This window comes from Ceratotherium simum, chromosome 22, assembly GCF_057802395.1.
Source record: "Ceratotherium simum simum isolate JZ-2026a chromosome 22, ASM5780239v1, whole genome shotgun sequence".
NCBI classification, from domain to species: Eukaryota; Metazoa; Chordata; class Mammalia; order Perissodactyla; family Rhinocerotidae; genus Ceratotherium; species Ceratotherium simum.
In genome coordinates, this window is record NC_141921.1 from 19,422,796 (window position 1) to 19,448,240 (window position 25,445).

At 55.6% G+C, this 25,445-nt stretch overlaps 2 protein-coding genes across 2 annotated transcripts in view; both read left to right on the top strand.

The window, feature by feature from the left end:
- The window catches only part of LOC147914085 (bone morphogenetic protein 8B-like), a 31,446-nt gene extending 9,450 nt beyond the window's left edge, over nucleotides 1-21,996 (top strand). Inside the window, exons 2-7 of the mRNA XM_087446209.1 lie at nucleotides 5,809-5,998; nucleotides 6,423-6,571; nucleotides 15,359-15,553; nucleotides 16,429-16,508; nucleotides 17,085-17,195; nucleotides 21,234-21,996. Coding sequence (XP_087302335.1) covers nucleotides 5,809-5,998; nucleotides 6,423-6,571; nucleotides 15,359-15,553; nucleotides 16,429-16,508; nucleotides 17,085-17,195; nucleotides 21,234-21,383 — 875 coding nt within the window. The 3' untranslated portion in view covers nucleotides 21,384-21,996. The remainder of the gene's footprint in view (nucleotides 1-5,808; nucleotides 5,999-6,422; nucleotides 6,572-15,358; nucleotides 15,554-16,428; nucleotides 16,509-17,084; nucleotides 17,196-21,233) is intronic.
- LOC101395831 (succinyl-CoA:3-ketoacid coenzyme A transferase 2, mitochondrial) lies at nucleotides 8,803-10,561 on the top strand. Its single transcript, XM_004443934.3, has one exon. It carries the CDS (start codon nucleotides 8,803-8,805, stop codon nucleotides 10,354-10,356), a length of 1,554 nt encoding a protein of 517 aa, XP_004443991.2. The 3' UTR covers nucleotides 10,357-10,561.
- Nucleotides 21,997-25,445: the final 3,449 nt, after the last annotated feature.

The window sequence follows — 25,445 nt, forward strand, 5'->3', positions numbered from 1 at the left end:
TTTCTCCTGCTCCCCAGGAAACCGTGAACAACCTGAGAACAGGGACCAAATCTGATTCTCATGGCACCGCCATGCCACCGTGCACCCCAGGCCCTGCATAGCAGACATGCAAAGTTGAAGGAAAGAGGGATGCAGCTGGAGGCAGGGAGTGCCGAGAGCCAGGGGAAGGAGCCCCGAGAGCCAGGGGAAGGAGCCCCGAGAGCCAGGGGAAGGAGCCCGGGCCTGGTCTGGTGGGGCAGAAGTGGGGCCCTCCCTATCTTTCTGGAAGCCAACAGTGGGTGCAGCATCTTCCTGGGCCCTCTCCTGGGACTCCGAGTCTCCACAGGGCCCTGCCTGGAGGAAGGTGGCTTCAGCAGGCATTCTCAGGGCACCTGTTGACAGAAGAACCTTATTGACAGGTGACTCCTTCCTGCCCCCCGCCCCCCGCCAATATTGCCTCCAGCAGGAACTCTAGGGCCACTCATTTTATATGGGCTCCAAGTCCAAAAGTCCACATCAAGGGCCCTAACCTGACACGTGACTCCTGGCAAGTCTCTGCTCCTTCTGGGCCTCAGTTTCCCCATCTGTGAGGGGTGCCCTGGAGGCCTTTCCAGCTCTGACCAAAGAATGTGCCCACCCCCTGCCTGCTGATGGGGGCTCCTCCAGGAGGGAGGCACAGGGTAGGGAGGAACAACCAGACCATTTCCTCACAGGAACCCATTCCCCACGGGACAGAGGGGATGTGTCACCATGACCACATCTTTCTGGAAAACTCCCACAGTCAGTTCTTTCCCTGGTTTGAACTGGAGGAATCGCATCCTCCTTGCTCACGTCTCCTTGGATCTAATTTTGGCCTCAGCAGGCTTGATGTGGTGGAGTGTGCGGGTGTTCCCTTTTCATTTGGGGTCCAAAGCCGTCTGAGGCCTGGACCAGTAATTATGACAGGGCCATTTATGGAAACAGCTCTCGAAAAAAGTCAGTAATGAAAACTGACTAAAAATACCTCAGAACTAAAGGCTGGCCTCCTCTCAGCAGCGCTGAGATTTCTGGATGGGAGATAGCCCCTGCGAGTGCACACTCGATAGGTGATCAATTCCGCAGCTCCCCCGATGGGCCTCCAGAGGCCGTAGAGACCTGCTCCTTGTTTTAGGTCTGAAGTGGGGCTCTCGGCCTTGTTACCAGCAGGACTAGCCAGACAGGCCCAACCTGTCCGCCTCCTTGGGCCCCGGGAAGCCTGCCCTCAGCTCAGGAGCCCAGCTGTGAAAGGCGGCAAGTCCCACAGCAGAGTGAAAACATGGGTGGCTTCTGATGGAGACACGCTGTGACGTGGGAGTCACTCCCAGACCAGCAAGATGCCCCAGCCCAAGAGGCTGAGGATGCTGGATGCTGAACTACTGTCCTGGGGACCAGGAGCCTTTGGGAAGAACAGAGGGGGACATCCCCTCTGGGCCCCGGAACACAAGTGGCTCGATGAGCAGAATGCTGAGAGCCTCTCGTTTCCACCCCACGTTGTTCAGTCTGTGCCCTCAAACTGCTCACCGTCCAGAGGGGCAGATGAACTAGGGATGGGGACCCCTGGGACGGGGGAAAGGGCAAGACCAACAGGCTGACCTGTGTGGGGTCAGAGGAGGATGAGGGGGCTCTTACAGCTGGGCTGGGAGGAAAGTAGCCTGTAGACATGGCAGATGGGGTCAACCCAGGAGAGAGCGGCTTCGAGGAGGGACTCAGGGGGAGGGCGTTGGCAACCAGAAGGCCCAGGAGCAGTGGGCTGGGCCAGCTCAGGGGGCCTGGAACGCAGAGCTGAGCTTAGGCTCCTCCTGGGGGCCCTGCAGGGCTGGGGAAGGGGTTGAGGGCAGGAAAGACTGATGGACAGGTCAGAAGCCTCTGTTCTCTTAATAGCCGCTCTGGGCTGGAGAAAGAGGGTGTCTTTTGAAGTCTTCCTTTTTGGTCACAAACAAGACAGATTTAGGTTGTCCAGGTGACTCTAAATTTTGTCCAGGACACAAAAATAGCCGAAGCCTTTGCTGGCGTCGGTCTGGCGGACTCAGGGTGTGGCATCTGGAGACCTAGCCTGTGAGTGGCGGGTGCAGGGCCTCCAACATGGAAAGGCGGAATGTGGACAGTGGCCGTGGCGGGGGAGGCACCTCCTGCCCACAGCGGGCCCTTCCCACAAACATGGGATCTGGAGGTGGTTTTATCAGGGGCTGGAGGAGAAGGCCCAGGGTCCCATTAGCACACATTGGTGAATCATGATTCTTTATTGTTCCGGAAGCCACATTAAGGTGATTCAGAAGGTATTCATTTGCTGCTGCTTCCCCAGACAGAAGCTGGTTAGGTGTTTGAACATTTTAGGCAGCATTTATAATTTTGTGGAAAATAGACATTTAGAGGTCCCTACTGAGGCAGGCGTAGCTTTGTCTGTTCCCCATGCCCAATGAATAGCTTTGTGCACGTGTCTTTTCATATTTTTGCCAGTGCATATTTGGGATTGTTGTGTCAAAGGGTGAATTCGTGTATAATTTTGCCAGAGTATCACAAAAGGATATTGCCAAATTCCTTTCCAAAGCATTCTACCAGCAACGAGTGAGAATGTTTGCATCTGCTCTACCTGTTTCTTTCTCAAGGCCATGCTGAGCACCCTGTGAAAAGCATCACTTCCTTCCCATTACTCTTGAGCCCATGACTCTCTATATTTCACTTACAGTAGAAATGATATCTCCTATTTTACTTGGGGTTTTTTTGGTTTATATTTTCCCTCCCCCATTAGACTGTAAACGCCACGAATGCAGAGACCTAACTCATCTATCTTGTTCACTGCCGTATTCCCAGTGCCCAGAACAGAGTCTTACATACAATAAGAACTTGATAAATTTGTTTATAAATTGAACTTGATAAATTAATGAATAAATAGAGTGAATGAATACGTTTATTTAGAAAAAGATCATTCAAAATCTCCCCTTTTCCTCCACCCCATGGCCTTGGAATTTCTGGCATGGCCTCCTGAGGGTGTCACATCTTGGCACAAGGTTAGGAGATTGCAAGTCAGGCTCATCCAGAACTCCCGTTGAATGGCCACCTCTCCTGGTCCATTGCCTGACTGTTTACAAAGCCCTCATGGCCTCGTGAGGAAAGCTGGGCAGTATCCTTATTCCCAGTTCACAGAGGAGGAGACGAGGCCAAGAGGAGAAGTACATACCTGGTTGGTGCAGGATCAGGCCTGCAGTGAGGGCCCTGACCACTGGCCAGAGTTCTCCATGCTGCCCGAAGCTGCCTCTCTGGCTAAAATAGGCTTGGTCTGCACAGTTAACAAGAGGGAAAGAGAGGTGCCAGAAAATGCTTCCCCTGAATACCAGTTTTTGGAAAATATCTCTTCTAACTCAAAGCAACAGCTGCTGAAAATGCTGTAGATCCACAGGTGGCCTCCCCCACTGACTGTCAGATAAAGGAGTTTCTCTTTATCCAGTTCCACACTTCAGGAAATTTCACCAATTTTTGATGAAAATCATTTTCCTAAAATGTCCCTCCTTCTAGTGCCTGCCTGGAACAGCCAGGGTGGACAGTTTCCGTGCTGGAACTACGGGGTGATTTATCAATTTCGCAAACCCACAGGATGGAAGTTTGGAACTGGGGTGAGTTCAGGTGAATGAGGCTCTCTTCACCCAGTGCACAAGGGCCCCCCAGGCTGCAAGGGAGGGAGGCCACAGAGCTTGGTGTCCTCGTGGAGCTGGCGGGTTCGTGGGTTGTTCCCTCAGTCCCCGGATCCAACATGAAATCAGCATCAGGCCTGCAGACAGAATTCCCAGTGAGCCCCTGGGTCCTACCCGTCAGCCCCTGCTGTGCCTTAGGGGCAGATACCCTTAAGGATGCTTTGAAGGGGTCAGGCGAAGGGTGTGACTGAGTGACCTTCCTTCACTGTCTGTGCCCCAACCTGTGACAGCCAACAGCCTGGACCCATTTCATCCTGCAGATCAGAGGTTCTTACACAGCCACGCAACACAGGTGGTCTGTGCGGTCCATGAATCCATAGGATTTGTCACCAAAGCTGTGTGTGTGTATGTGTCAGTGTGTCTGTAGGGAGGAGGAGACTCGTGTGTAGATATTCATGGTGAGTATCACTCGGCAGAGGTCCAGAACCCTGCCCTCCATGCTCTCCGTCTGTGGGAGGACCCAGACCCCACCCCGTGTCACCTGCCTGGAGCAGCCTGGCTCTCAGGTGGGCATTTGCTGCGTTTCTGGCACCGTGTCGGACAATGGATGTTCTATTTCTTCTCCTCCCCAGTCTGGAGATGAAAAGCCCATCTCCTCCTGCCTAAACATGTGTGTCCACTGGCCCCGCCCAGCACAGCTGTTTGCCCGTCCATCACTGGACCAGGTCCCCACCGCGAGGACAGGAAGTGCTCCCCACATCCGCCTCCGCCACCAGCCTGGTGTCTTGTGGTCACTGAGCCTGGTGGCCAGAGAGAGAATTTTTAAAAAGACTCACAGACATGTAATTAAAATCTCAGTGTTGGGTTTTGGGGGAGGCGCTGGGCGGCTCCTGCCTCTGCTTTGCGGAAACACAGATTTTTAGCGGTTGAAAGTGACAGGAGGCTCAAGAGAGATGGTCCTAAATATACTGTCCTGGGCATTTCCGGGCAGCTGGGGAAATGTGGGATTTGATCCTACCCGTGGGCTCTTATGCCAGCACCCCCTAGGCTGCCCTGGGTGCCCCTTCCGCCTGTGCTTCACCCTTGCCTCCACGCATATCTTCCACTCCACCCTCAAACCGCACCACTTCCCTGCTGCCCGGAACCCCGGCCCCACAGGCCAGAGGCACAGCCCACACTCCTAGGCGGGATTTCCAGCCCTCTGCAGTCAGGCCACAGCCAGACTCACACCCTGTACCCCACACCACTGATATGTGGGTGGCCCCAGCACCCCCACACCTGTGCATACGAGATCCCCTCTGCCTGGAACGGCCTCCCCACCCCCTTCACCCGCCAAGACTCTGTTCCATCCTTCAAGGCCAGTTCAGATGTCACCTCCTCCAGGAAGCTGCTCAGATCCCACCACACTGTGGGACCCTCTGACTTCCCAGCACTTGACAGGGCCTCTCCAGGAGCTGTCACTCCTGTTTTGCTTCTTCTTGTTCCTTTCCATGCCTCCCTCTGGCCCTCCTTCCTCCTTCAGCTTATTCCAAAAAGGTACCTGCCTCCTTTCGCCCTTTGCTGTGTTTCATGGCTGTTGATGTCCCTGCTGTGCCGTCCGTTCTTCAGCTCTGGGCCTTTGCTCATGCTGGTCCCTCCTCCGCAGTGTCCTTCTCCCTTGACGTTGTGGCAAATTCATTCTCACCCCTCAAGGCCCAGCTCCAGTGACAGCCGCAAGCACTCCCTCTCCCCCCATCTCCCGTTCACGCACATCAGCAGAGTCTGGGAGACCCCCGTCCCCCTGAAGTGTGCTCAGTTATGTCCCTGCCCACCACCGTGGTCCTTTTCTGCCTTGGGTCTGATGTCCATCTCCCCAGAGGAGGGACCCATCCTCTGCCTCACGTGTGGATGCCAGAGCCAGCAGGGGCTGAGCGGGGCAGGCTGGGTTTGGGGCTTGGGGGCCAGAAATGGAAGCTGCCCTTGTTGGCACCCACCGTGTGCCGGGCTCTGTGCTGGGGGCCTCACCATAGGCTCATGGAGCCCTCTCAGCACCCAGGAGGCAAGCCTGGGAGTGAGCCCATGTGCAGAGGAGGGAGCCAGCCCCACCCAGGCCACCCAGGCCCCTGGCTCCGACCCGGCTCTGCCCACCCCAGATCCTGAGCCCAGAATCACGTGTGACTGCCAGCCCTGTTTTGTCTTGCAGTGGAGCTCGACCATGCCCTGGGCCACCAGGAGCCCCACTGGAAGGAGTTCCGCTTTGACCTGACCCAGATCCCGGCGGGGGAGGCGGTCACAGCTGCTGAGTTCCGGATTTACAAGCTGCCCAGCACCCACCCGCTCAACAGGACCCTCCACGTCAGCATGTTCGAGGTGGTCAGGGAGCGGGCCAACAGGTGCCTGCCCCGCGCCCTGCCTCCCAGTCAAGCCTCTGGCGGTGTGTCGGCCCAGCCCTGGGGGGACATTTCCCGGAGCACAGAAGGGGAGCTTCCTGGGGAGCACACCCTCACAGATGGAAGATGCTTGGCCCGAGGCCCCCGGCACCGTGAGAGAGGCCCAGCATCAGTCCTGGCTTCAAGCCTCTGCCCTGCCGTCCTAGCTGTGGGACCTTGGACGGGTCACTGAGCTCCTGAGCCTCAGTTTCCCCTCTGTACACGGGCACAGTAACACCTTTGAATGGCAGATACGGTGAGATAAGACGCGTCAGGCGCCCAGCCCAGAGCCAGGCGGTAGATGCCCCACTGGTGGTCCCCAGGTGGGCACTGGAAACACAAAGACAGCTGTGCCGGCCCTCGGTTAATTGTTCTTTCGTGTCCACAGGGAGTCTGACTTGTTCTTTTTGGATCTTCAGACGCTCCAAGCTGGGGACGAGGGCTGGCTGGTGTTGGACGTGACAGCAGCCAGCGACCACTGGTTGTTGAACCGTAACAAGGACCTGGGACTCCGGCTCTATGTGGAAACGGAGGATGGTAAGACTCGGGGCTCGGGCAGCGGGCCTTCTCCTGGGGGCTCCTCCGAGGCTGCTGGCAGCAGATGCAGCTGGAGCCTCATCTGGCTGGAGGCTGCACCTTTCTCAGCCGGGCCGCTGGGTGATAATCCCTCCCCACTGCGGGGCTCCACGGGGTAAAGAGGGTGAGGCTCCCACAGTGCGGGACAGCAGGACGCCCCCTCCAGCGTGGTTTCCTCCTCTCCTTATGCAGAACCAGCATTTGAGTTGCTAAGAGAGCGAGTCCTATTTTTCCCTCCCCAAGAAATGGCGATTCTTGCTACTCTTTGGAGCAGCCCCCAGTTCCGTACTGGGCGGGGCCAGAGTGGTGACACCCTCAGGCTCTGGTTAGAGAGGCCTAGGTTGGAATCCCTGCTCTGCAGCTTTCTAACTTGGTGACCTTGGCAGGTCACTTACCTTTCCAAGCCTCAGTTTTCTCATCTGTAGAATGAGGATTCACACATTCATTCATTCATTAACAGGTACCTGAGGGGGAAGCCTCCTTTATCCCAGGCAATGGGCATAGAAAAACCGAAGGTGGGCACAAGATTGGCATGTTTGAGCTACAGTAAGGGGCCGCCATGCTGGAGCAGAGCAGGCCAGGGAGTGATGGGGAGGTGATGAGATTGAGAGAGGTGAGCAGGGACATTCTGAATTAGGGTAAACAGGGCAAGGGGTTGGAGTGTCTGGAGTAGCTTATTGTCTTTAATAGAGCGGAGGATGACAGGACCTGATTCAGGTTTTTATAAAAGAACCTCTGAGACACTCCCCCTCAGGGAGGTGTAGCATCACTCCCACCCCTTCCGTGTGGGCTACGCTTAGTGACTTGCTTCCCAAAAGTCCAGTATGGCCTGGGTGGGGAAGTCACTTGACAGTGGAGACACCTGACCAGCACGACCTCAGCCAGGTGATCCAGGTGCACATGAATAGGTAGATCCTGTGTACCCCTGAGATGAGGAGAATGGCACTTCACCTCGGTGGTCTTTCCCCCAAAAACCCATAACCCTGAGAAGAACATCAGACAAACCCAAATTGAAGGACATTCTACAGCATACCTGACAGATACTTCTCAAAACTGTCAAGGTCATCAAAAACAAGGCAAGTCAGAAATTGTAACAGCCTAGAGGGGCCTAAGGAGTTGTAATGACTAAAGTCCATGTGGGTTCCTGCAAGAGAAAAAGGGCACTGGGGAAAACTAATGAAATTTGAATGCATCGTGTTTAGTTAGTAATAAGATACCAGTATTGGTTCAGGAATTGTGACAACTATGCCAGAGTGATTTAAATGTTAACATTTCCCAGGAAAAACCGGGTCCGTGTATATGGGAACTCTCGGTACTATCTTTGCAATTTTTCTGTAAATCTCAACTATTGTAAAAATAAATAAATAAACAAACAAACAAACAAATAAATAAATAATAAAACAAAAAGACTTTGTCCTATATGTAAACTAAAGCCCCCTGACTTCAGTGGGGAGTAGACTGTGGGGACAGGAGTGGTCAGAGAGGCCCCGGAGCCACACTGGGCGCAGGTGAGCGCTGTGCGGGGCTTGTGGGCAGCAGGGAAATGGAGGACAGTGGAGAGAGGAATCGTGGTAATATGGGGACTGAGGCGCGCGGAGGGGGGGCGGTCATTAGATTTTTTTTTTTTTTTTGCCTGAGTTGGGGAGAAATAGAGGGCAGGTCTGAGGTAGGAAACAAGGTTGTCTGTTGGCGGTGACATTGAGAGACCTGGTGGACGTCCATGTGGAAATGTCGCTCCAGGACAGGTGAGTGCTGGAGATGCAGGGGTGGGGACCCCTGACACGTCGGTGGATTTAGAGCCCTGGCACTGGAGCAGGTCAGCTGGGGAAGGAGGGTAGCGATGGAGAAGGAAGGAAATCGCGGCCGAGTCCCGAGTGTCGCCGCCTCGGGGCCTCCGTGCGCCCCGGGCCCGGTCCTGGTCCAGGGCGGGCGGCGCGGGCGCGGCACCCTCGCCGTGGGGCCGGACAGTCCGGGGCCGGGTCCCGCCGTCTTCCGCCTTCGCGGCCGGGAGACCGGGCGCCTCGGGTGCCCTCGGAGCGCAGAGACGGAGTCCCCGGGGACCTGGGGGGCCCAGCCGGGCCGGCACGTCACCGCCCGCGCGTCCTCTCTGCTCTGTGACGGCGGCGGCGGCGGCCCAGGGCGCACACGGTCGCCGTCCTGTCCCCGCCAGGCCCCGGAGCCGTGAGCGGACGATGGCGGCGCTGCGGCTCCTCCCGGCGGCGCTCGGGCGCTGCGTCCCCGCCGGCCGCGCGGGGCGCGCGGTGGCCCAGGGCGGAGTGCGCGGCCTCGCCACCAGCGCTCGTGCCCGCGCCCAATTCTACACGGATCCCGTGGAGGCGGTGAAAGACATCTCCGACGGGGCGAGGATCATGGTCGGGGGCTTCGGGCTCTGTGGGATTCCGGAGAACCTGATGGGGGCGCTGCTCAAGACCCGCGTGAAAGACTTGACCGTCGTCAGCAGCAACGTGGGGGTGGACGACTTCGGGCTGGGGCTGCTCCTGGGGACCAAGCAGATCACCCGCATCATCTGCTCTTACGTGGGAGAGAACGCGCTGTGCGAGCAGCAGTACCTGGCGGGCGAGCTGGAACTGGAGCTGACGCCCCAGGGCACCCTGGCCGAGCGAATCCGCGCCGGTGGGGCCGGAGTGCCCGCCTTCTACACGCCCACGGCCTACGGGACCCTGGTGCAGGAAGGCGGCGCCCCCATCAGGTACTTCCAGGACGGCCACATCGCCATCCTGAGCCAGCCGAGAGAGGTGAGGGAGTTTCGCGGGCACCACTACCTGCTGGAGCACGCCATCACGGCGGACTTCGCTCTGGTGAAAGGGTGGAAGGCCGACCGCGCAGGAAACGTCATCTTCAGGCGAAGCGCCCGGAATTTCAACGTGCCCATGTGCAAAGCTGCGGAAACCTCAGTGGTAGAAGTTGAAGAAATCGTGGATGTGGGGTCGTTTGCCCCAGAAGACATCCATGTTCCTAACATTTATGTAGATCGCGTCATACAGGGGGAAAAATATGAGAAAAGAATTGAGCGTTTAACAGTCCGGAAGCAGGAAGATGGAAAAGCCAAGTCTGCAGAAGATATACGGACACGAATCATCAAACGGGCAGCTCTTGAATTTGAGGATGGCATGTATGCCAATTTGGGCATAGGAATCCCTCTTCTGGCCAGCAACTACATCAGCCCGGATATAACTGTTCATCTTCACAGTGAGAATGGTGTCCTGGGCTTGGGTCCATTTCCACTAAAACATGAGGTGGATGCAGATCTCATCAACGCTGGGAAGCAAACGGTCACCATTTTCCCCGGGGGCTGTTTTTTCTCCAGTGATGACTCGTTTGCCATGATCCGAGGAGGCCACATCAACCTCACCATGCTGGGAGCCATGCAGGTTTCCAAATACGGCGACCTGGCCAACTGGATGATCCCCGGAAAGAGGGTGAAAGGCATGGGGGGTGCGATGGATTTGGTGTCCAGTACCAAGACCAGAGTGGTGGTCACCATGGAGCACTGCACCAAGGCCAACGAACCCAAAATCGTGGAGAAGTGCACGATGCCCCTGACCGGGAAGCGGTGTGTGGACCGAATCATCACGGAGAAGGCCGTGTTTGACGTGCACGAGAAGAGAGGGCTGACGCTGACCGAGCTCTGGGAAGGCCTGACGGTGGAGGACATCAAGAAGAGCACGGGGAGCACCTTTGCCGTCTCTCCCAATCTCAGACCCATGCAGCAGGTGGCAGCCTAACCGGGAGAAGACCTTGTCACAGAGCGTGTCTGTCACGTTAACCTCGCGGGATTTCATCCAAAGGAAGTCGAGAACCACATGTATACGTGTCACAGGCAGTCTGACCAGCTTTCTCCTGGCATCTCAGACTTGCTGACTTTGTTCTCTCCAGAGGGATATGACTTTAATTAAAAACAAAAGGGAACATAGAAGTTTATCGTGTGTGTTCTGTGAGTGCTGAGAAAACTCTGCTACGTGACCGAGGACGGTCTGTGCATGTTCAATTCTCTGCAGCTTGAGATGATCCCACAGGCAGGGTTTCATTGAAACCCATTTCATTGAAATGCTTCCCTCATGAGTAAATCATGAAATGTAAAAATGATGAGGGAGGGGATAACTCCACCTGGGGTATACCTAAGGCACCATGTTCCTAGTAATGTGAAAAGTACATGGCATGGGGCCGGCCTGGTGGCTTAGCGGTTAAGTGTACGCGCTCCGCTGCTGGTGGCCCGGGTTCGGATCCCGGACGCATACCGACGCACCGCTTCTCCGGCCATGCTGAGGCCGCGTCCCACATACAGCAACTAGAAGGATGTGCAACTATGACATACAACTATCTACCTGGGCTTTGGGGGAGAAAAAAGAGGAGGATTGGCAATAGATGTTAGCTCAGAGCCGGTCTTCCTCAGCAAAAATAGGAGGATTAGCACAGATGTTAGCTCAGGGCTGATCTCCCTCACAAAAAAAAAAAGTACATGGCATGAATGTGAATTTGTGATTGGAAGAAACGCTATTGGATGAAAACTTTTTTCCTTTGGCCTCTGCCTTCTCTTCTGGGGCCTTTCATTTTGTTGCTAAGTTCTGTTTCCCTGTAGCCTCACCTTCTCCTCCCCCAACATGTCTCCTCCTCGTAGCTAAATAGATGTCTCTAGAAGGAAAGCAAGACGGTCCCAGTGGGACAGTGACTGGTAACAGGAGCGACTGAAGGGGAGACTGTTGGTGCTGACTTCCAGCAGGAAGTTTCCTCGGTGAATAACGTCCACCTGTGTGTTGCCAAAGGCTGAGGCTTATGACAGGAGGAGTTCTAGAAACCTAACCGATGGACCTAAGTGGGTTTCCTCATCTGAAATCGTAGTGTTCTTGTGTCGTCCAGAACAGACACTTAGATCCTTCCCCTTTGTCCTGGAGCCCAGACTGGCCTCTTGTTAATATAACCCAGAGGGACTGTGGGGTATTTCATCCCGAATCCATAGTCTCAAAGACTAAAAAGGAAATAATGAGTTTCTGTGTGTGTGTGTGTGTGTGTGTGAAGTGTTAAAAACCAGGCCTGACATGGAGCATGCACTTTCTCAGTGTAGCTCTAGGAGTAAACACAACCGACGGGTGGGAGCATGTTGGTAAGAACAGAAAGTTCTAGCTGGTCAGGGAAGGCCTTTCAGAGAGGTCTCATTGGGGCCTCACCCCGAAGGAAGGGCCAGATCCTGGAATGGGGAGATGGAGAGGGAGAGACAGTGCTCACTGAGGGGACAGCCTGGGGTGTGGGGGGAAGTGGCCAGGGACCATGACCACGTGGGGGGTGGGATGGAATGTCATCAAGTGGACAGTGGGGCACCTTCACCTTTTGGGGCTTCTGGGGAGGGGGCCTGATCTGCCCTGGGTGTCAGGAGAAGTTTCCCAGGAGCAGCATGGAACAGGCAGAGCTTTCCAGAAGCAGACAAGTTGGAGGGCTGTTAAGACAGTACAAAGAAGGAAAAGGATTGAATTCCCCATTCCCTTGTGATGAGGAAGTAACCTCAGGGACAAAAGCTGACCTGGTCCACAGCTGGGATTCCCTCCAAGAGTTTCAACCAGTGTCCTGATTGTCCTTCAACATGACACCATGGTCACATCCATGACTGCAGGCTGTGGTGGGGCAGGGGCTGCAGGGAAGGGCCAGGTGGCGCCCAGAGCAGAAAGAAGGCTTGAGGAGAGATGGGAGCAATCTTGGCCTGGCACAGCTGGGGAAGGGGTATGAATTAGGACTTGACCACCTGTCAAGGGTCAGGATAAGGCAGGTGGGCTGCCAAGACATCTGGGCCCTGATGGGCCAACTGAGAAGTGAGGTGAGGCTGGAGGTCTCATGTGGTCCACCTGGCCCCGAGGAGCAGCCTCTTCCATTGGGGTCTAAGGGGGAGGCCAGTGTGGCCCAGATCACGAGGCGTGGCCGCACATACCCCGTCAACTGCAAAGGGGACAGCATGCCTGGCAGCAGCCTCACAAGGTCAGGTCTAGAGGCAGGGGCCCTGGGCCCCAGAGGCTCCTGAAGCTCCCGCCTCTGCCTTTCTGGAAAGGGGCCTGCCAGAGCTGGGCAGCCTGGGAGCCCACCACCTAGACAGCGCAGGCCTTCCCTGCAGCAGCTGAGACAGGGAGCCCTGCCCAGGATGGGTGGGGCAAAAAGCAGAGCTGATGGGGAAGGGGGAGCTCTGGGTTCTGGAAGGAGGGCCAGGGGGTCCTTTTCCAGGCCTGCCAGATAGGACTTCTGCAAGAAGACCAGGAGTCAGTCCCTTGCCCCCCACACCCCCCAGCCAGGCCTCTGCACCATTTGCTGGCGGAAGGAAGGACAATTCTGGCTCTGCTGCAGCTTGCTCTGGGACCTTGAACAGTTGCTGCCCTCTGGGCCTTAGTTTCTGTGTCTGTAAAATGGGGACCTGGATAAGCTGACAGGGCAGTGGCACACACAGGCCTGGAAGGCTGCTCAGGCCCGAGGCCATCGCTGTGTGTCAGTGTGGCCGTGGAGCTCCACTCCAGGGCCGCAGTGCCGACACTCGGCCGCCTGCTCCCATCCGCTCCACGGCCGCCTCGTCGTGGCCTCACTGGCCGTTCCCCTCTGCTCAGCAGGGCTTTCATGTGTCTCTGTGTCCTCTTGGTTCTGCTGCTTCCCCATGACTGTGACTTGCCGTGACCCACGCTCTCCTGAGTGGCTTCTTTCTGGGCTCCTTCCAGGTCACCTCCTGCAGCTCCTGTCTCAGCGGGATCATTCCTGAGTGGAGCCTCTAATGGGCCCAGCGCATTTGTTTGTGGCAGGTGATGTCATAGGTCAAAGGTTAGTCTCTGGATTGATTAGTTGTTCAGTCAACTATGGCCTGTGGACACCGGGCTAAAGCACAGCTGTTTCAGGGCTGACCTTAGAGAAGGACTGGGTGGGGCAGGCAGTGTCCTTGACCTGTAATGTATAAGGGAGGATCATATTAGACCTGCTAATGGAACAAATATGTATATTTATGTGTGTGTACGTATGTATGATCTCTCTATAAATGCATGCGTGTGTGTGTGTACACATACATATGTGCGCCTGTACGTGTGTGTGTATCAGTGTTGCTACTTCGAGGCGAAATGTACACAGAAGTAGAACAATTGGCACTACGTTTTAAGAAAGATAAAAATGAGTTAGTCATCATGCTCCTGTGGTCTAGTATGGGAAAATTCCAGAGGAAAAGAAAATGAAGAGGTCCTATCACATTCTCATCTTCATAATGAAAGCCAGGAAATAACCTAAATGTGTAAAGGTAAGCTAATAACTAAATATTATGGGGCCGGCCCCGTGGCGTAGTGGTTAAGTGTGCGCGCTCCGCTGCTGGCGGCCCGGGTTCGGATCCCTGGCGCGCACCAATGCACCGCTTCTCAGGCCATGTTGTGGCGGCGTCCCATATAAAGTAGAGGAAGATGGGCACGGATGTTAGCCCAGGGCCAGTCTTCCTCAGCAAAAAGAGGAGGATTGGCATGGATGTCAGCTCAGAGCTGATCTTCCACAGACACACACACACACAAATAAATAAATATTATGGCATATCTACTCAAAGGAATTTTATACATTTGAAATGTTTATAGTTGAGACTTATTTTAACCAGGAAAATGTTTATGTGAAAAAAAATATTTGAAAAAACACAGACTTCATTGCTGTGCTGACAATTGTGTAAAACTTAAATTGACACATGAAAATATCCCAGAAAAATGAAAATGATATGTTGGAGTGGGGAAGGGGGTTTATGAGTGATATTTTTTCTCAAGTTTCTTTACAGTTGTTATTTTATTGCTTGACAATTAAAACATCAAGAGGTGATTTGGAAATACGGAGAGGTACAGGAAGATAGTTTATTGGTGGAGTTGACATTTCCAGGGCTAATTAGTGTGTTTTCCTTGGTATCCTCAGTCTTTAAGTGGCTATGTGGTAAAATCCCACTTTTATAGGCCTCACTGTTCCCAGGCTGAGGTCCCGATCTCTGCCTTCCCGCAGCCTCTTCTCTCTTTCTTCCCTTTTTAACCACAAACCCGGTGGGTAAGGACTTAAATGGGTAAGAACTTGGGCTCTGGAATTAGACCCACGTGGGGTGAACCCGGCTCTGGGACTTTGGGCAAACTTCTCTGCCCCCTGAGCCTGGGGTCTCGTTTGTGGGCATCGGGGCACAGTTCATGCCCTGCTCTTGGGCAGTGCTCAGTGAGCAGGTGCCCGGCAAGTCCTGGCAGCTGCTCCAGTCAGCTGTGTCACAAATCCTACATGGACATCCCAGAAAGTACAGGGTGGGAGATAGAACTCAGGCCTCGGAGCCCTCAGACTGAGGTGGGAGCCCTGGTTCTGAGCATCCCTGGCAGTGTGGCTCTGGGCCACCACAGAGTGACTCTGAAGTTTCCCAGTGAAGTGTGAGGCCCAGGATTACTGTCAAGATGAATGAGATCATCAGTGCGGAATAACTTTGAAACTCGTAAAATGCTTCGCATATGGCAGTGTTCACGACTATCGCTAATGCTGACCCTGCGGTCCCCGAGGCCCTCCTCTCCCATCTCCTTCAGACCTGCCTGCCGGGGCGCTGGCACTGGACTTAGGACTCCGGTCTTCAGATGAGGAAACTGAGGCACAGTGGGTCCCCTCAGGTCCTCAGCCTCCGTGCTCCTGGGCCTGCCCTGGCCTCGGCAGACAGGTCCCTGCTGTGTCCACGTGCAGGGCCACCACCCTCAAGTGACCGCCTCTCTCCTCTCTCTGTCCCAGGGCTCAGTGTGGATCCTGGCCTGGCCGGTCTGCTAGGGCGATGGGCACCGCGCTCCAAACAGCCATTCGTGGTCACTTTCTTCAGAGTGAGCCCCAGCCCCGTCCGAGCCCCTCGGGCAGTGAGGCCCCTGAAGAGGAGGCCTCAGAAAAAAACCAACGAGCTGCCGCACCCCAACAAACTCCCAGGGATCTTCGGTGAGGCCTGGGGTGGGCCTGGGTCTGAGGCCCGCAGGCTTTTGGCCGAGAACCAGGGGGTGGTGACAGAACCCTCCAGGCTTTTAGTGGGGTTCAAGCTGATGGTCGCCCTCCAGCCACCTTTCCTGACTATCCTCCTTTGCCCCTGCTCCCTGGGGACTGGCCACTGCCCTCTCTCTCAGGCCTCTGAGCACCTGCCCTCACCGTTCCTGCCACGCAGAAGTCCCTTCTCTGCCCTCCCCTGGCTCACAGGCCTTTCCCAGAAGTCTCCATCAGAATCAGGTGCCCCTTCCTCCGGGCAGTGCAGCCCCCGGTGCCTTCCGTCTTTCCCCGGGCACCCTGCAGGATGCACAGTTGTTTATACGAAGGTCTCCCCAACAGGCTGAGCCCCTCGGGATCAGGGACAGGCCTGACCCGACCACACGCCCTCTTTTCCTTCACGGGGAGTCGGCCTTTGGCTGGCCTCAGTGTGAGCCACTTGACCCTGTGGAATGGGCGTGGCAGGAGAAGTGGGGCGATGTCAGGAGGTGTCTCCAGAGGAAGGGAGGACGAGCCACCAGCTGGCCGAGGGTCCCCTGGGCTGTTTATTGGAGCATCAGGAGGCCCACAGGCTGCAAGTCAGGGGAGGCTGGGCTGAGTGTAGGGTTATTCTGTAGCCCGCGGGAGCCATCTGGAGCCATTGAAGGTTCTAGAGCTAGGTCATGGCACCAGCAGAGCTGCAGGGATGGGCTTTATGACACCAGAAGGTTTAGTTTCCTGTCATTCATTTATTCAACAAATGTGCCCATCGGGCATCCCCCACCCTGGGAGCTCCCCGAGGTACCTGCACAGAGCAGGAACCCCAGAAAAGACCTCGCACCCTCTGTCCCCTGCAGATGACGTCCACGGCTCCGACGGCCGCCAGGTTTGCCGGCGGCACGAGCTCTACGTCAGCTTCCAGGACCTCGGCTGGCTGGTAATTTCTGACTCTTTCTTCTTTCTTGAATGACAGTCCCCACCTGGAGATCGTGAGTGTATCTCCAGGAGGAGGTAGAATTATGGGGGCTTTTAGTTTTCTTAAGTATTACTTTCTTCTGTGTCTTCCGAGTTTTCCAAAGGAGAGCGTGTTGCTTTTATAGTGAAAAGTGATTTTTTTGTAAAACCATGAAAATGGAGGCTATCTGAATGCTCAGCCATTAATGTCAGAGCTGCGACAGGGAAACTGAGTCCAGGCTGGGCAGTGCCTCGGTGCCTTTGCTGCGGCCGCAGCTGCAGGAGGCGCGCGCGGTGGGCGGAGGCTGCGGAGGACGATGCCGAGCGCTGGTGGCGGGAAGGGGGCAGAGCTGGTTCCAGCCCTGTCTGCTGTGGGTCTTCGGGTGGGCGTCAGGCCTCTGGGGGAGACTGCCCGGGGAGGCGCCCGAGGGTGGGTTGTCGGGTTCTGAGGCGGAGGAAGTGGAAGGGGCAGCCCTGAGTCGTCCTGTGACAGGCGCTGGACGGGGGGCTCGGGAGGGGCCCACGGATGGACTCACCTCCTGCCATTCTCACCCCCCAGGACTGGGTCATCGCCCCCCAAGGCTACTCAGCCTATTACTGTGAGGGGGAGTGCTCCTTCCCGCTGGACTCCTGCATGAACGCCACCAACCACGCCATCCTGCAGTCCCTGGTCAGTACCACGTCCGGCCGCCCGCCCGGACGCCTGGGGCGGGGTCTGCTGAGGAGAGGGGCCCCTCCAGCCCGGAGGTGAATGGGCGCCCCGGCTGGTGCCAGGGAGCTTTCTCTGCGTGGGGTCTTCCTGCGGCACATGTGGTTGACCCCGCCCCTGTGCAGAGGCTGGTCCCTGTGTGGCCACTCTGCGCACAGAGTCCCTGCCCCTGGACGTGCATGCACCCCGTTTACACTGACTGGGGCGAACACATGTGCGTGCACTACACGTGCACGTGCGGGACAGTCATGTACACGTGATGGGTTCCCGCACTGACAAAGGCACGCCTGCTTGTGTCGGACGCACAACACATATGTGACTGACGTGCACCCCACACGGGGGCCTGTGTGTGCTGAACACACCCGCACCCGTGTTCTCTGGCGTGTCCGCCCTCCTGTGACACACGTGCCCATGGGGTGATGACGAGCGTGTGCATTCACCCACCCTCTTCGTGGCGTGTCAGGGGGTCACCCTTCAGTCCCATAAACGGGTCCCTCTCAGCTCTGTGTGTTTTCCAGATTGTGTGGCTTCTGATGCCCCAGTGTCTGGGTGACTTTAAATGCTGAAGAGTCGTTTCTATGAGGCGCATCGTCCTGCTGCTTATTGCTAAGTGTTTATTGGTGTTTGCTGATTCTGGGGTTGACTTCTCTCTAGAACGTTCACCTAGACTCCTAGGTGATGTTTCTCTAGTAAGAGGTTGTGTGAAGGTGATGGTTGCCTTAGAGTGAGAGTAAATGAATTCACTAAAGCGGCTTTGACCTCACGAGAACCCCTCCTTTCTCAATGGTCAAATGGAATTTACTGGACACCTGGGAGCCGCCTCCTTGGAGAAGCTCAGGGGTGATAAGCTGTGTGTGCGGACCCTGGGCCTCCCGTCCTTTATGCATGTGCTTCTCTTGGCTCCGGGGTGGGTGGCGCATGGGGTGGTGTCTGCACCTGCACCTCCCGGGGCTCGTCCCCCCTCCGCCCCAGCCCCACCCCTGCCCCAGCCCAGGCCCTCAGTCTCCCGATTGTCAGTCACCAGGAGTGAGCGCTGACGCTGTGCTGGGCACAGACAGGACAGTGGCTGTCCTCTTGAGGAGGGTCAGTCAACACAGGAGCAAAAGAGCAGCCAAGACGATGGGTCCGTGAGGAAGGAAGCCTGGGATGTTCACTGGAGGGAGGCTGGGCCTCTCTGCACGAGGAGGAAGAATGTTCCAGGCAAAAGGAGCAATTGCAAAGGCCCCAGGACAGGAGCGAGCTGAGCTAGCTGGTGTGGAGGAAGGGGGGTAGAGGGAGATGACCCTGGGGGTGGGCAGGGGCTGCTCACATAGGGCCTTGGGATCCCTCGTAAGGTGGCAGGTGGGTAGATTTAATCCCAGGTAAACTGAGGTTGCAGTTTGAGCGAAACAGTGTCATCATCTGACTTACTCTAGAAGTTTCTCTCTGGCTGCTGGGGGAAAGTGGACCGTGGGGTGGAGGGTGGAGGAGCCTGGGAGCCAAGTGAGGAGGCTGCGGCGGTCACCTGACAAGAAGACCAGGGCGTCTTGGTAGGTGGTGAGAAGGGAGCCGAGGCAGCGTGAACAGTGGAGGCAGGGCCGCTCTGGGGAGTGGGTGGAGGAGGGAGGGGGAGTGCAGGGGGCTGCAGGTGAGGGCTGAGCCACCTGGTGGGTGAGGGCCCTTCTGAGGACAAGGAGGGGACGGGGAGGCTTGGCGGGCAGCAGAGGTGTTGTTGGGGTTGGAGCAGGGATTGGTGAAAACCAGTAGTTCTGCTTCCGCCCCCGTACGTGTGAGGCCCTGTTAGACCCCACATGGAGAATGTGGGTGGGAAGCTGGATCCAAAAGTCTGGGGTTCAGAGGAAGGCCAAGCTGAAGCTGTGAATTTGAGGGATGTCGCGTGGGGCCAGCCTTTGAGTCCTGAGACCAGAGGGGATTCTCTGGGGAGACGGCAGACGCAGGAGAGGTGGGCGAGGACTGGCCTCCCGTGGAGAGGCCTGAGAAGGAAGAGGAGCCGTGGGAGGCAGGGGACTGATGTGGGAGGGAGGTCTGGGGGAGGCTGGGGGCTGGGAGAAGGACGCGTGTCCTTCCAGGCTCACCCTCAGGGTCACTCTCCACGCAGCAGCCCGGGAGTCTCACTACAGCACAAACCTGACCACCTCATTCTAGGCCGAGAAACTTCCCGTCTTAGCTCATTATCCCCAGGAGGAATCTAGCACTTGGCTGGGACCCAGGGCCCCTCACTAGCCACCCTGCTGACCTCACCTCCATGTCCTTCCCAGCCAGGGGTGGTCACAGCTCACGCTCCCGGAGTGCTGAGGGCTTGCTTTGATTGTTGTGCCGCTCCTGTGGGTCCTGGTTGTCTGCTGGAATGTTCCCCCCGTTTCCCCTTCCATCCTCACTGAGGATGAGAGCAGGGACCCTGTCTGGACATTTTTGGGCTCCACCCTGGCAGGGCTGGCACAAGGCACGTGTCCGAGATACGTTTCTGTTGGAAATGAGAAAAGTACCATTGTGCCCATTTGGCAGAGGAGAAACCTGAGGCTCACAGAGCCAATAAGTTCAAGAACCTCTGGTTTGGTCTCCCACATGGCTCAAACATGAACTGAATGGAATGCACATTAGATTCCACAACTCAATTTGTTTGGTGCCATGTGGAATAAAAGGCGATTTCTCTTTCTGTCACTCATCTGATAAAGCTCTGGTCTAAGGGTGGAGATGAAGAATGGCAGCACCCCTGTGGTGCCGACCTCTTTCCAAGGTCCCAACTTGGGAAAGGTCCCTGGTTTCCAGCCATTTAGAGCCCCAGGGCTGGTACAGGTGGGCAGTGTTGCCTGGTTTCCTTCACATGGGTCTACGAATGCCAAGCACAGCCACCACACGTGGAGGGTGGGAAGTTGGGGAGCAGTGGCCCTCACGTCCCAGTCTGGCTGGACATCTTCACAGAGGCCTTGGCTTCCCACACTGGCCTGAGAGGCTCTGGGCCCCAAGCCAGCCCAGTGCCCGGCTAACGGTCCTCCCAGCAGGCTGGCTCAGAGCTGGGGCTCCCGGGACAAGGCTGGGCATTGGGGATTGGGGACCAGGCTGCAGGACAGGTTCCCCCATCAGACAGCTCCATCCGGGTCCCGCTCAGCAGCCTCCGTGGGGCTGGGAGGCCCAGGGCCGGCCCAGCGGCCACAACACCCATGGACACAGCAGGCTTCCTTTCTCTCCCCGCACCCGATAGCCGCCTGCTGCCTTCAGGGCCCTCCTGTGTGGGGCCTGACGAGGAGTCCAGTACCAACTGCAGCCTGTCCTGCCAAGTCTCCGGATAAATATTTTTATGGAGGCTGAAATAGCTCCCTCCCTCGGGCTGGTTTTTGGTGGTAAAGCAGTTGGAAGAGGTACAGGGAACGCCCTGGGTCCAAGTCCTGGGACGTCACGTGGCCTGTGTGCCCCCAGTCTTCATCTGCCCGGAATAAGACTTGCCTTAGAAGTTGTTGCGAGGGCTGAAGAGTGCGCCGAGAAATAACAGTGTCGACCGCCTCAAGGGTGAACTTAGACTTCTGGGCTCTATCCCTCTGTTCCCTGAACATTCACTGGCTCACAGTCTGGAGGGGCTGACAGACCATGAACAGTTAACACGGACAAGACATGATCAGGGACATTGCAGAAGCACAGAGAAGAGAGAGGAGCGGAGGGGACCTCAGAGGGGCGGTGCTGCAGGGGCGCCAGGTAGAGGGACCGGGCACCAGGCACATCACGTGCTGGGGACCAGCAGGGTTGTCACGTCTGAGGGAGTGGGTGTGGCAGGGAGTGGGCAGGTGCCCAGGCTGTGCCCTGAGGGCAGCAGGGCAGGGAAGGGGTCAAGGAGGGCAGGGGCGTGGCGGATCAGCACGTTAGCACCTGCCCCGGCTGCAGGTGGAGAATGGAGCAGGGCAAGGGCGAGCGGACAGAGACCCCGGCCAGGCAGGGGCTGGGGGCCGGGGCTGGGGAGAAGCCCACGGTTCTCATGCCCCTGCCTGCTGCCCCCTCCCTGGCCAGGTGCACCTGATGAAGCCAGACACAGTCCCCAAGGCGTGCTGCGCGCCCACCAAGCTGAGCGCCACCTCCGTGCTCTACTACGACAGCAGCAACAACGTCATCCTGCGCAAGCACCGAAACATGGTGGTCCGGGCCTGCGGCTGCCACTGAGAGTCCCCTACCGCCGCAGCGCTTCCCCCGGGATCGGGCCCCTGGCCAGAGGCAGGAGCCCTGCAAACCCAGCCAGCCGGAGGCAGGGTTGGCACAGAGGCCCTCAGACATAACATGTCTGTGCCCTTCCCTCCTTCCGGCCAGGCTGGATCCTCTCCAGGCCCCTCTGCCTCCCTCCCCTGCCTGAGCTTGTGACAGACCTCTGGCCTCCAGTCCTGGTGTTCCGAGTCATCAAGCGGACTTCTACCCCAGCCCCCTCCCCCCAGAGGCACGTGCTGACTAGCTTTTTGGGGTTGGCACAAAAGTCCTGTCTGAGGACCTGTCCATGTCCATTGCTGGCCTAGGCTGTGGGCAGATGTGGGATGAACTGAGAGCACCTGGAGCCCAAGATGGCCCCCTCAGGCCCTTCACTACCCATTACAGGGTTTGCGGATGTGTAGATAGGGTCTGGGCCACCTCTGGTTGCCTGCCCTTCCCAGGTGCAAAACTGGGCATTTCTTGGTACTTCTGTTGGAGAGCGTGGAATTACCCTCAATGTTCTGTATTTGCGGATCTGAATTACCAAACTGCTGACCACAGGGGAGGCATGTGGGTCAACTCAAGAAAGAGCTGAATGAACTACAAGATTTAGGGCTAAGACCAATGGCATTTATCTTCCCCTGTCTTCCCGCCTTGATCTGCCTCTGCTGCCTGGGGCAGATGTGCAGTGCATGGACATTTTGCCTTTGGAGAAAAAAGATCTCGGGGGCTTCATCGACCCATTTACCTGTCATCACGTTGAACCACTGGGAGTTCAGCTCTGTTGAAAAGTTATCTTTTTGCGGAGCCAAGGACAGTGGATGCATTGGGTGGCCCCAGATGACAGTGGCCAGCACAGATGACATAATTTCCCTTGCCCTTCTGCATGGCAGACATCAATAATCAACCCTGATATTTTTTCTTCCAATCTGGATAGAATTTCAAAATGATCAGCACAGAACTCCAGGCAGCCACTGCCAACAGACTAGATTTGGCATATGAAGTGAAAACTGTCTGCCATCTCCTGCTAAGGAGCAATCCATTCCACCCAGAGCAATGCATCTGTGACCCTGGGCAGCCTGTGGCCAGGTGTGGGGCGAGGGCAGGGGCTTGTCAGCACCTGCTTGTGTCCAAAGTTGTCAAAGACAGGCTGGTGACCAAAGTTTGTGTCACCCTGTGTGCCCAGAAGCCCTGTCCTGTTTCTTGGGGCCTGGGAGCCAAAGAAAAGGCCCCTGTCCCAGGGGAGTGACAGGCAGTAATTAGGCTGAGCTGGGTGGGGAGGTTCCTGGAAACCGCCGGTCTCCTTGGAGCAGCCACCGGCAGTTGGAGTGTTTATGATTTCTGACTCTCTAAGCCTGTAATTTACCTGCTGGAGCAGACAGAGTGCAGCTGCCTGAATCCTGAAATACTGTGTCATTTAAAGCAGATCTTGGGCCCGCCCTAACCCACAGGCACAGTCCAGCTGATGCCAAAGGCTGAGTGTCCAAGGATGCGCACCTCTGGAATTCACTCTGCACCCTGAGGAGGGGCTCCGGGAGAGCAGGTCTGGCAGCAGGGGTGGAGGCTGGGGCCATACTGCAGGACAGCAGCCCCTCTACCTGGACCTGGGAGTGAGCAGAGGAAGAGAGCCTGCCCATGTGCACAGAGGGCAGGCCCAGACTGGAAGATGTTGAGGTCTCCATCAGTGTATGGATCTGAGCTCTGGCCTAGATGTTAGGAGACCTAACTTGTAGGTGGCTTCCTCCTCTGGGGCTTATTTTCCCATTTGTAACATGAAGGCCTGGGACTTTTTGATCTCCAAAAGGCCTTCAGCCAGGGAATCTGTGTCTGCCAACCCTTTCTCACACTGCTCCAGATGCAGCCTCATCACCCTGAATGCGGAGCTCAGGTGGCCGTCGTGAATCCAAGTTGGCACAAACATGGAACCTGTTGGCCTTCTAGTGCTTATCTCACAGTCCTCTCTTCCCAACAGCAAGAAGTGTCTTCTGGGTAATTGTAAATTTTAAATTAGCCAGTTATTTTGCGAACCAATTTTTTACTTCACCTGGTATCTTTAGTGCCCAGCACAGTTGGGGGTGCACCAGGAATGTCTGTAAATTACCCAAAGGTCTGCAGATATGGAGTACACCTGCCCGATCAATCAAGCTGTGCACAGCAGGAATGAACAGGACTTGCAATCCTCCTTTTTCATGCAGAACAATTGAAAAACAGTAAGTCATCGCCTACCTACCTGACTGTCAGACCTCTAGCAACTTGTGCCAGCCAGCCAGTCACCAAATGAAATCAAATAGAAAGAGCCCCAAGCAGTGAAACAATTGTGACTGGTCACAAAGCCCATGCATTTTATTCCGTGAGTTATGTTTGCTGAGCCAAGCACAGCAGCTGCAGTGGGTGGCCCAGGCTGGCAGGGACGCAGCACAGATGCCACCATTTCCCTTTCTCTTGCTCAGGGCATGGCTTGTTTATTTGGTTGCACCAGACTAGAAGGATAAACACGGGTGGTCAGTTCAGACCCAGTGACAGCAATGAGAAATCAATGTCAGCTGACAGGAAGGGAAGACACATGGAAAAAGAGGCTAAGGAGAAACGCACAGTCTTGGTATTTGTAGTACAATACTGCTCTCGAGACCAAGTCATCATAATGTTGGTGTTTACTGCCTTCTAACTATGGCAAGAAAGTTCTGGAAAAAATCCCTAAGAAATAGGAAGAGAGGCAGCATAGCAAGAGTACAGATTTCTTAGAGCCAAATGGATTTGAATCCTGGTTCTTCTTCCTCTATGGAGCAGGACATTGGTCCTTTCCTTCTGAGCTATTATAAAAATCAGATATGGACAAAAACATTTAGGACAATGTCTGGCATATAAATGCTTAACATCTGGTACCTGGTGGTATTATTACAAATGAATTTGCTGATTTTGAGCCCATTCCGAGCTTGTCCACTAACCCTCCTCCCAGAATGTGTTCTGTGGGTGATGGTGTATTTATTTCAGAGCTGTGCTTTTTCCTAAAAAACCTACACATGGCAGTCCTTTGAGGGCAGGACTTGCATTCTCACGTGCTTTAAAGGCTGGAAGCGAGTGCCCGGTTATCCAGCTGTGGCCAGGGCTGTGGCACTTTGCCCTGTGTTCCCAGAGACACGGGGACCCCAGAGGCCTGCTGGCGCTCAACACCCCATGTGCCTCTTTCAGCAATTTGAACGGGGGATTGTCCATCCTGGTTTTACTACTTATGAGAAGGCCTTTGCAAGTACTTGACTCACTTTTTTAAAAAATGTGTTTTTCCTTTACTATAAAAGTAATGCAATTATGGAGGAGGTTTAGGAAAAAAATAATTCAAATCGCATAGTCCTACGACTCAGATAAACATGCTATTAATATTTTGATGAATTTATTTGTAGGCTTTTAGGATATACATATAAACATATGTTTACATGATAGGTATTTTTACAAAATTGGGATCATACTGTACTATATTAATTGCTTTGAGATATACTTTTCCCACTGTATTATATGGTGAAAATTTTCCTGTTAATAAATATTTTTGGAAAACATGGCTCTCTAGTTTTCTATCACCTGAAATCTACAAGACTCAGTTTTCATCACTAAAAAGTAGGTTTCACGGTCCCTTCCTCAGAGGGTTGCTGTAAGGCAGCCATGACTGTGATAAATGCATTGTGCCCGCAGCATCTGGAGGCAGATGTATTAGAGAGGAACTCCAGCAGTCACAGGGCTGATCCCGGGGCCACAAGCCTGGGTCTCTACTCTGCGCGGCCGTCACAGGGCCAGCACATGGATGGGGCCCGACCCTGAAAGAAAGAAGTGTGCATTTGCATTGGCAAAACTGAGCCCTGTGTTCTCAGTCCTGGTGCTGGAGCAACAGAGCAATGGGAACGTGGACGGGGAGGCCACCGGACAGAGCCAGGCAGTCCCAGGAAGACAGCACCCCAAGGTCCACTTCCCATAGGCCAGAGCCCTCCTCAGCGAGGGGGTGGGTGTTGCGCTGTGTAGCTGAACTAGGCGGCTGCTGCTCCCCAGGCTCTGGGC

Bases quoted from the DNA above. Each gene is read 5' to 3' on its own strand.
- LOC101395831 (XM_004443934.3), top strand. From the start codon at position 8,803: ATGGCGGCGCTGCGGCTCCTCCCGGCGGCGCTCGGGCGCTGCGTCCCC.